Source organism: Branchiostoma lanceolatum, chromosome 10 (genome assembly GCF_035083965.1).
Source record: "Branchiostoma lanceolatum isolate klBraLanc5 chromosome 10, klBraLanc5.hap2, whole genome shotgun sequence".
Taxonomy (NCBI): Eukaryota; Metazoa; Chordata; class Leptocardii; order Amphioxiformes; family Branchiostomatidae; genus Branchiostoma; species Branchiostoma lanceolatum.
Window position 1 is genome coordinate 1,256,973 of NC_089731.1, and position 11,153 is coordinate 1,268,125.

General features: G+C 42.1%; 1 protein-coding gene across 1 annotated transcript; it reads left to right on the forward strand.

The window, feature by feature from the left end:
- Positions 1 to 5,515: 5,515 nt before the first annotated feature.
- On the forward strand, positions 5,516 to 10,734 carry LOC136444053 (uncharacterized). Its single transcript, XM_066441508.1, has 6 exons — positions 5,516 to 5,693; positions 5,992 to 6,173; positions 6,763 to 6,856; positions 7,566 to 7,645; positions 8,935 to 9,148; positions 9,961 to 10,734. The coding sequence occupies exons 1-6, from the start codon at positions 5,588 to 5,590 to the stop codon at positions 10,677 to 10,679; spliced, it is 1,395 nt and encodes a 464-aa protein (XP_066297605.1). The 5' UTR covers positions 5,516 to 5,587; the 3' UTR covers positions 10,680 to 10,734.
- The last annotated feature ends 419 nt before the right edge of the window (positions 10,735 to 11,153 follow it).

Genomic DNA, 11,153 nt, shown 5'->3' on the forward strand with positions numbered 1-11,153 from the left:
TTTTCAATAAGGACAAAAGCATGTTTGAACTGGTAGCAACATAATACTCAATTGTGCTAGGTATCATTTTTATGAAAACACAGATGAAAATTTTACTCCAGCCTTGCAAATGTGTTTTATGTGCTGGAGTATAGTATAGATCTGGCTTTAGTGCACTGCCACGGTAGTTTCATAGTTATTTTATCTGTCAAAGTGGCCATCCCCTGAGTCCGGCTTGACCTGATTAGTAACGTTACTTGTCCAGTACCGGTCCAGCAGGGTTCAGGTATTTTGGACCTGTACCTAACAGTGTACCGGTACACAGCTCTATTCCTATGCCATAGATGATACAAATCTTGTGCCATGAGGCTACCTCAGCGATGGGAAGGTTACCATTTATATTTTGTTACTTTACAGAATATTTCAACTTTTCTGTGCTCTTATTTCTTATATGCACCTGTCCTTTTCTGATACATTAACACTGCTAAACATTCATTTTATTGAGATAGCAAATGTGTTCATGTACAATCTACCAACTGTATATTATTGTATTAGGCCACACAAATTTAATTTCTTGGTCAACGGATTTTTATTTCCCCCCCAAAAGAAATTTTTGAAAAAAATCCTTCTGTTTTCATGATTTTTTTTTCTAAAAATTTTTTTTGGGGGAAAATAAAAATCTGTTAACCAAGAAATTAAATTGGTGTGGCCTTATAACAAGTTAGAATAGGATCTTCAAAGTTACTACAACAGAACAGATACATGTACTTAGCCAATAGACAATGTTGACTTCATAGTTTGGAGTTTAACCCTTGATCATCTTAGCCAACAATGTTGCCAATTTAGACTGTGGAAAATGTTACCAAAAATCGTCTTTCAGATGAAGTCAACAAAATAATACAGCAATCAGGTAGGAATAGTTATGATCATGTTAGAGTTATTAACAGAAAGTGTCTATTCCAAAGTGTATAAAGTTAAGTGATTGTTGAAATGCACTTCTATTATGTATGTATAAACTTTGTGTGAATGTTTTTAGTATACGTGTACAGTTCATACAATTCCATCACAAGTAGTAGTCTCTTTTGCAGACCTTCCAGGAGCTAGTGTTTTTTTTTAGCACCGATTCGCAATTTTCTGGAGGCGTAAACAGACATCAGAGAACCTAGTTAAGTTAAGTTCAAGTTGAAGTCCTCCCGCACCACTTGGTGGAGTTATGGCAGTGCCCATCTCCGATTCACAGCCCTTGGGCCAGACAACATTGTACAATCTCTACAGCAGGGGGCTAGTCCACTGGTAGTGATGTGTGTGTTTAACTACCATACTCTTTCCCAAATGCTGAGTGTTAAGCAGAGAAAGCAGTATGTACCGTTTTTAAAGCCTTTGGTATGACCCGGCCAGGGATCGAACTCATGAACTAGTCCCTGTCAAAAATCAGCGCTCCACCCAAAAAAACGCTGGCGGCCCTAGAAGTCTGGGAGGAGGCTACATAAGTATGGTGAAGTCTATTCCTTAAGTCAGAAGAAGTTTTAAGTTGATGTGAATTTTCTTGTTTGTCAAATGTTGCATTTTTCGTATGAACCAAAGGTTGTTTGATGTTGCATGTTTGTGTGTTTTTGTCGATCAACAATTACTGTACAATATCAAATATTACTTTTACGTCTGCAGAATATTTGAATACTAGTCTCTACTCGCAGAGTTGTATATGCTTTTTATTCAGTTGAGAAATTTTGTACATATATTTGTGTTCATTTAAAACTTACGGCACACCAATTTTATTCTTATGTTTTGAACATTTGGCTATACTGATACAATATTCTAATCAATTAATTAAGCTATGCTCCTAAGTCAGTGAGAGGTTCTTGAAAATAGCCAGTAGTTTTTAAGACGTAGTCTTCCAAAGAACTTAAGAGTACACTGAGATGCATCTATAGTAGAATAACAGCACACATGTAGACTAGCACTCCGCATTGTTGACACCAGTGACTCTAACACTCTATAGTTAGAGTTACTTTGATTTTAACATGTTTTAACAGCTTGACAGGCAGCTTGTAGTGTTTAATTAAAGTCGTTGCCAACTTGGTGATAACAAATTAAATTAAATCATTGTTATGTTTTTCAGATTATGTATGAATAATCTTCACTGCCAAAGTTGTTGTATGATAGAACAAAATAAGTAATGTTCTAGGCTTGATACTAAAACGTTTTTTTTATCATTATGAGACTTGTAAAACTGTTTAACATTGGATACTTTTTTTAGGATGAGTTATCAAGCAATACAATCATGTGTATGAAAGCAATTTGTATATTTTTCCCAATCATGGGGCCAAAACAAAACAGTAGGTTTGCAAATCTGAATGATATAGAGAAATGTGCTATTGTTAGAAGCTTAGACATGGCCAAAGTGAAATCATGTATTTTGACAAAGTTGTGTGTAAAGTTTGAAAGTAGACATCTGAATCATGTATTTAATGGAAATGGTGTAAGCATTGGTTTAGGGCTGTTACAGATGAATTTTTTGATATTCAGTCTGGTGGTTTTAAGAAAATGCTTTTTTGGAAGGTAAATGATTTAGCACATTGTATTGCTGTTATAAAGTTGGTGACTCAAACCTGTACAAGTGACCACCTCTGCATATGGTTAAGACCACTTGGCCACTGTGGCCACTTCTTGGTTGTACCTTAAGATTTTTCCCCATTGACACAAACATAGATAATCCAATCTTTACCCATCAGTCTACTAGCTAAGGACTTTAATAGTGGTCAATATAGAAAGGTTACTAATTATGGCAAATATTTCCTGTTTTACAGTACACTTGCCTGTGCTTATGTTGTACAGTAACTTGTTGAATAAGAATACTCTTTTTACACAGCCAATGATTTAATTCAACCGACGTTTCGGTGACCATCTGTCATGTCTGTTGATCTCCAAGCAGATCTACACGGTGCCAAAATCGTATATGCTAGCCAGAGAAGCTCCAGTCTGCCAGAGAAACACCTACGGTGCCTGAACGGAGCTTATCTGGCTGACTGGAGCTTCTCTGGCAAGCACATACGATTTTGGCACCGTGTAGATCTGCTTCGAGACTAACATCTGTCACTTTCATCAAGGCAATTCCGACTGGTTCACATAGATGCGTTCCCAAACGCAAAGTATTTACCTACATACACTGTTACACGGAACAGCTTCCACCATGCGGTCCCAAACGTACAGAAGTGTAACACATGGTCATCGAAACGTCGGTTGAATAAACCAATTGGTTGTGTAAAAAGAGTCTTTTTATTCGGCAAATTTTCTCTGATTTAAAGTGCACTGCCCCGTGCTAATGTTGTACAGTAAGTGTTATTGTCTGATAAGTGTGGCTGTGCCAAGTTTGTTTGGCAGCTCTCATTTGTGCCAAGTGACGACACTCACTTCTCATGTTGCAACTTGTGTTGTCAGAATAAAAGACTTCACTTTTAACTGCACAAATGTTTCGGTCCGTCATTACTTCTCCGAGGGAATGAATTGTTTTTGGCTTGTCCGTGATTTTGTGTGTGTATGTGTGTTTGTTGGTGTGTGTGTGTGTTAGATTTGTGTGTGTGTGTGTGTGTGTGTGTGTGTATGTATGCATGTGTGTGTGTGTTTGTATATGTGTGTGTATGAATGTGTGTGTGTGTGTGTGTGTGTGTGTGTGGGTATGTCCGTGTGTGTGTGTGTGTGTGAGAGTCTGTGTGTGCCTGTGTGTCTATTATTGGTAGTCTCAGCTACAATGTATTACTCAGTTCAGTTCATCCTCTTTTAGGGTTGACACAAGTGTTTCCACAAGTTCCTGTCGCACAAGACAGATTGAAGTTCCTCATCTTCGAGGCTAACATCCTCTTCGATTACTTTCTTTAGTGTCAACGACGGGCGACCACGCCTACGCCTTTCATTCGGCTTCCAGAGGAGAACCATACCCGCCATTTCCTTGTGGCGCATAACATGGCCGGCCAGAGCCAACCTACGGTTGCGAATTACCTTAGTAATCTGTGGCATGTCACCATACAGCTCACTGTTTGTTATGTGGCTCCTCCAGGAAATGTCGAGGGCTGCACGGAGTAGGCGGGTGTAGTTCCCATCAAGCAGGATACAGAATGACTTTGTTAATGTCCATGAATCAGCCCCATGCAATAAAATCGATTCAACACAAGTTTTAAAGACTTTAAGCTTCGTTGACCTTGCTATTGGAGATTTCCATACTTTTGATAGGGCATTAGAGGCCCCCCATGCTTGCACAATTCTACATTTCACATCATACATAGTATTACCATAACTACCAAAGTATTTAAAATCTACTACTTGCTCATGAAATTGGAGAGCCGTCACTAGACAGTAAAGGCATTGGCCTACTACTAGTTGGTGGATTTAGGTGCATAAACTTAGTCTTAAGTGTTACACATCCCCTGCTAGTATTTATACGTTGCTTATAATTAGACCAGGATCTAGGACATGAGATATAATCATGGCTTAGCATTGCATAAACTGTCAAAGTTAATCTACAAAATGGCTAATATGTAAATTAAATTTATACGTAAAATGTGTTTTTGAGATCAGCTGAAAGCTTGCAGTTCGTGGTCACAGTCTTTTTGCAGAATTAAACTTTTCGTGGTCTTTCTCATGATAACCGCATGAATCAAGACCAAGCATATGTAAAGTCCCCTCTCACTGAACCCGCGGCACGCTGGCGGCGTTGCTGCGGCCGATCGAATTGACAAAGCACTCAACTAATTTCATCGACGAAAAACGAATCTTTTAAAGCTTTGTATATTTTGTTGTCTTTTTGTTCAGACTTGTACGTTTTGAATGATAAATCAAATTCCCATCATAAAGTCAAGGGTAACACAAATCCAGTTGAGGATTGCCGCGGGTCCAGTGAGAAATTAAGGGGGCTTATTAAAGGAGTGAATATCGTAGCCTCCGTTGCAGGCGCCCTCCGGCTGTTTTCTTTTAGGTGTCTTTTAGTTACCGCAAATTTTCTTACTGCATTTTTCTTGTCACGGGTCGGATAGATATTGTTCGCCTGGGACAAAGGATCGTGCGCGACTTTTGAGGAGGTGAATACGGTCTGCAAAATTTGAAGTCGTTAAGCAAATGTATGAAGTTATTACTACAATGTTAGTAAATGTCACTAAAGATTTGAGCATTTTTTCAATTTACAGTTTTTGGCCCTAATGTTGCTTTGGTTGTCTTTAACGCTGCTATATGTTGTGGCCTGTCCTGGAAAGACGATTGTCCGAAAGAAAGTCCACGGAGGGTGCAGGAATATACGGCCGTACAGTTAAATAATGTGGCACCTGAACTTCGCAAAGCGTATTCATTCCGATGACATGTATAAGGTGGGACGGTTTTCTTTTTTCAGTAATGTATTTTTTCAGGTCAACCAAATTACCCATTTGCCGGGAGAACCACTTTTCCTCAGTCCCTCGAGCTGTTGATGAGACGAGGATTGTCTCTACTCGAATGCTATAATCAAGGAAGAAATTAGGGACAGAAATACCAAAAGGTCAAAGGTCGAACCAGTCCAACTGGGGTTAACGAAGTCCGATTCTCGTCCGATTCGCGCCTCATTCGCCATCGTTTCCCGACAAAGATGTTGTTTAAACACCGTCGAAAGTTCTTGGCGATAGCGCTGGTTGCGTTGTTGTTTGCTGTGGGGTACCTGAACTTCGCTCGGCGTATTTATCACAGTGTAGAAGGTGGGACAGTTTTCTTTACATTGTAATATGTCAACAGGTGTTCTGTTCCGTGACTCGTCTCCAAGCAGATGTGGGGAAGCTGAATCGTTACGTTCTTCTAGCTACTCTTTTGTTGCGCGGAACAGTTTGACTCAGAAGATGGCAGCTAGGAAAGCGTAACGATGTAATCCCTCCAAACATCTGCTTGGAGATAATTCAGTGATGTCTTATAAATTGTCAGAAACAAAACGAGGAGAGATTCAACACTGCGCATGCGTGAGAAATAGACTTAGAAATAAATGTCATTCCTTTTTCCCAGGGCTTAGATCCGCAGAGGCGCTCTTACGCTTGGGGAAACCAGTCGCCGTCCACCACAACTCCAAATATGGCGGGCACACCAACGTCACGGCCTGCGTCATCGAGACGTCACTGTCAATGTGTGACGGAATCGGTTTTGGTTCCCTCGTGCTGCAGACGATCGATGACATCACGACTTGCCTGGTGATTTGAGATCTGGCACAAGATAACACCATCTCTCTCCCCCTCTCTCTCCCCCTCTCTCTCTCCTCTCTCGCTCCCCTCTCTCTCTCCCCTCTCTCCCCCTCTCTCTCCCCCTCTCTCTCCCCCTCCCTCTCTATCTCCCTCTCTCTCTCTCCCTCCCTCCCTCTTCTCTTTCCCTCCCTCCCTCTCCCGCCCCCCTCTCTGTCCCACTTTCTGAAATATTTTGTGCAATTCACAGCATGTAATTTCTCACTTTGCAACAGCTTTGTACGATTTACAGTATGGCCGAAAACTTTTTATTTATTTTTGGAAACGAACGAAAATTGATGCGCGCGCGGATATCTTTGCAGTTTTAAATTATTATAGGTTTATTGCAAGTTCTTGCCCGTAGGATAATTGCAAGTACATGAAACATGGAAGGACGGACAGACAATTGGTAACAATATAGCATGTAACTATTCTAGTTCAAATACTAACACTAAATCATATCTTATTTGGGTTTGACTTCTTTTTTCGAGATAGTGGATTATCATCCATGTAATCAAATCAACATGGCCTAAACAATAAACAACCTTCGATCACACAACAGGCTCGAGGATTCCTGCCAACCGTCATGTGGACCGACTGTGATTACTGCGGGCCGCCTGGACAGGGCAGGAATTACTGGACATGGTACTTCCAAGGTAGAACCTCTCATCATGTTGTCTATCATTTCTAGTACGGGTGTCCCTGTAGCTCAGTTCGTAGCAGCCTCACGGTACCTGTACAACTGGTAAAACCGCCCTTTATCCATTTATTTATTCAGATTTACCACATTTGTGGAAGGATTGACATAACAGGTGACTATCACCTTTTCAAGATGTCAACCCAGACTGTAAGGTTTGATCCACTTGGCCAGGACTCCTACTCTTTTCGATAATTGTGGCGGATTCTTTAACTTGCTCGAAGTGTGGCTCTCCTCAAACACAGGACCTCCATTTAACGTCCTATCCGAGGGGCGGACCTTACCAAAACTAGGTGCTCATTTCCACCTGAGTGAAGTGAGGAAAGTCGTTTCAAGTGCCTTTCCCAAGGGCACAACGTCAATGGGACAAATCAGGGGACCCCGGATTTGAACCAGGACCTCCGAGTGGGTTCTGGGCCAAACACCCTGCTGCCACTGCGCCACCAAGACGCCACTTAGGCGTAATACAGAATCTTAGCAGGCACGCGGCTTGTTGCTACGAAAGCCCAGAACGACAAAGCTCACAGGCCTCAAGAGAGGTGCTCACAGACCTCCGCATAGTAGTGAGCACCTCTTTTGAGGCCTGTGAGCACCTGTTTCCAGGCCTGTGAGCTTTGTCGTCTGGGCTTTCGTGTGTTTTCTAACCTTGTTTGTCTTCTACCATTCAGCTGTCAACGAAGGCATAGAACAGCATGCAGAGAGTCGGGTGTGCGTCCCGCCTAGCACACAGTTCTTAGACACCCGTTCGGTATGTATCTTTATCTCCATGCAAAATGGAGATAACGTTTTGGGTCTGTCTGTGCCTGTCTGTGTGTTTCCGGATATTTGTAGTAAGTATAACTCAATAACCTCTAAATGAATTATGATGATATTTTGTATGTGGGTAGGTGTTGGGAAGACGAAGGTCAAGGTCGATTTTGAGCTCCCTGGTATGTGACCTTGGTACTGCAGCGGCAGAACCTTTTTTGTATCTTTTGACTTGGACGTGCTGTGGTCTTGATTTTGTTGTGGCAGATAGCTTGTGATGTAAGGAAGAAGTGGTGTAGGTTTGGGCCCCCTAGTTACCTTCGCCGAGAAGGTTATGCAGAGGGTAGCGTTTGTATGTGTGTGTGTGTGTGTGTGTGTGTGTGTGTGTTTGTAAAGAAGCAGAATAACTGGACATTGCCTGGATGGATTGTCTTGATATTTGGTAGGTGGGTAGGTCTTGATGAGACTTGGAAATGATTAGATTTTGGGCCCCCTAGCGGCTTGTTGATGATGTGAACTTCATCAAACTTTTATGTTATCGGACGTGCCGACTAGTCTATATTTGACCCCAGGAGATGATCATGAAATGTGACCAGTGTCACTAATTTGTGTTTTTTACATCATCATCATTGGTCGGTAGCTTCCAGTTCTTACATACTCATACACATGTCTGTGGTCTTCCATACCAGAATTTCCCACGGGCAGTAAGTGGATAAGAGAGCCAAAGTAATGCAACGATACGCTGAAATGGATAATCTCTGCAATCTAGTACTAAACCAGAGTTCCTCATACTCTTTTTTTTATCAAATTCAACTTTATTCACAAACCAACCAAGATCAAAATTAAATTGCAAACTTAAATCACAACGGCATAACACTCAAAAATACTACTTGACAAAATAGATAAAAGTAACATTACAGAAACAATACAACGTTGTTAACAAAACTTAACTAGCTATGACAAATAGGTTACTGAATTGAAAATATGGTATCATTACATACAAAATAATACTTAAAATAGTAAATAAAAAATAACATCATAATGGTTCTCATACCTTTGCCAATGACGTGCACCTTTACAACTGACGCATTCTAAGGGTTCCTTGTTGATTATGCAAATAAGGTCCTCATTTTCGTAAGTTCTTGATGTCCGTTAACGGTCATCTCTAACCAAAATGTCGTTATTGAACTGTGGATCAAGATGGGGTATTTTGTCTTGATCTTGTTCGATGAAATAGCAGAAAAGATCGATTCATTGATTAATCTAATCGATCTTGTTGATATCATTCAGGTATACCTGACCCGAGCAGAAGCAGGCGGCAACTTGGTAGATTTCCGGTTTGCCGACATGGAACACAAGGTGAGGGAATACAATCAACCAATCACAGCAGAGACTCGGGCCCTTATCAACCACGTCATATCCGGTTACGTCAGGCCCGCTGCCCGGGTAGAGAACGTCGTGAATGCTTTCTATAAATCCTTCATGGCGGACACTGTCAACATAGGTCAGTTTGGCTGATATCACTGTTCATGTTTGTATACAACACGTACAAGTAAAACTAGAAGTACCATCTATGTTGCAAAGATACATGTATGAATGTATATCCTCAGTTATGGGCGAAACCACCCTCATTTAGGCAATATAGCTTTTTGAAAAAAGCTGAAAGATAGGTTGGCGATGTACATAAAATGTCTTATAATGCTAGTAATACATGCTAGGAAAATCTAACTCAGTTCTTATATTCAGCTTGATGGTGAATGTGAAACAACAGCAAAGTTCCAAAATAATTTCTACAATACTCATCTTAAAGTAGACTTTTTAAAACAAATTGACAAAATTTTAAGTGCACAATGCTCCTCGTTTCCCCCTAATATCAACAGAAAATTAATATTGTGCAAAAGAATTGACTTCCACACAAGAAATAGACTCCACATTTTGTACCATTTCTCTGGTCTCAAGATACGATACCTTCCGCAAGTATGACGTAACCAAAGGGTCAAAGGTGGTTGGAAGCTGGTACCTGTCCCCGTCTCCGTTCAAGTGACGTGAGGGCCGGGTTGCAAGTTGCAAGTCTATTTTCAGGAAAGGTTGAAGCCTTAAGGACCCTTATGCTAAATATAGAAGAGAAATGCTGTCGATTCTATGGGGCAAAATGCTCTTGCATAATCTCCAAGCAGATATGGGCAGGCTAAATCTTTACGTTTTCCTTAAACGGGCAGAAAGGAAAACGTGCCAATTCAGCCTACCTCAACATCTGCTTGGAGATTAGATCTCACATAGAGATGACACGTGAATGTCTTATGATTTCACCCACAGGTGTCCATGTGAGACTTAAAAGAGACCACATCAAAGAGATGAGCGACCTGTTCGGGCAGAAAACTCCAGACGTCCAGGATTTCGTTCGAGTCGTCCGACAGCTCATCACAGACGACGGCGCCGCCGCAGCGAACGCCGGGAAAGAGATCCGCATATTCTTGGCTTGTGACATCGACGAGGTTTTGGCGGTCTTCAAGGCGGAGTTCGGAGATAACAAAGTCTTAAACATCGAGGCCTCGAGGGGAGATGATTTTAAGCACCGACAATTGGACACAGACCCCAACTCCGCGCGTTCGATAGGCGACGAGGTGTTCACTGACGTCTTGCTGCTGTCTAAGTGCGACTATCTCGTGCATGACGAGTCCAGCGTAGCAGCCCTGGCGTACTACATCAACCCGGACGTAACGACGCACTTTGTCAGCGGAGACGCCGCGGATCACGGACGGCTGAACGCGAAGCCTCGGTTTGATGCCGAAGAACTCTTACGTCAGGCCAGGGATGCGAGCATTAGCCGGGACCTTTCCGACGGGCTTTGGATCCATTTCTGGAAACAGTGGCAGTTACTGGCGGTATTTTCCCATTCAGTTTCAGACACAGAAATCTTTCCTGATGTTCGATGTTTCTACAAGAATGTGGGATGGAGCAAGTGTAGCGCGGAGTTTGCAAGGCTTCGGCTTGACAGTAAAAGAAACGTAAGGGATCTGATCAACACCCCGTAATGAGCAGCAGTACAGAAGGCGGGCGCCCTTCGGAATCTATGGTGGGTTCGGGCGCCGACACCCGCAACTTCAGCAACAAGGACAGAGGCACTATCGGTACCTATGAGGTAACTTCAGTACCAAGGACAGAGGCACTATCGGTACCTATGAGGTAACTTCAGTACCAAGGACAGAGGCACTATCGGTACCTATGAGGCAACTTCAGCACCAAGGACAGAGGCAACTTCAGTACCAAGGACAGAGGCACTATTGGTACCAATGAGGCAACTTCAGTACCAAGGACAGAGGCACTATCGGTACCAATGAGGTAACTTCGGTACCAAGGACAGAGACATTTTCAGAGTACCAAGGACGGAGCCATTTAAGTACTAAGGACACATTTTCAGTACCAAGGACAGAGGCAACTTCAGTACCAAGGGCAGAGATACTTTAGTACCAAGGACAGAGATAAATTCAGTACCAAGGACAGAGATA

Coding starts and splice junctions, on each gene's coding strand:
- LOC136444053 (XM_066441508.1), top strand. CDS start 5,588: ATGTTGTTTAAACACCGTCGAAAGTTCTTGGCGATAGCGCTGGTTGCG. Junction 5,694..5,991: donor TATTTATCACAGTGTAGAAG/GTGGGACAGTTT, acceptor CCTTTTTCCCAG/GGCTTAGATCCGCAGAGGCG. Junction 9,149..9,960: donor GGCGGACACTGTCAACATAG/GTCAGTTTGGCT, acceptor TTTCACCCACAG/GTGTCCATGTGAGACTTAAA.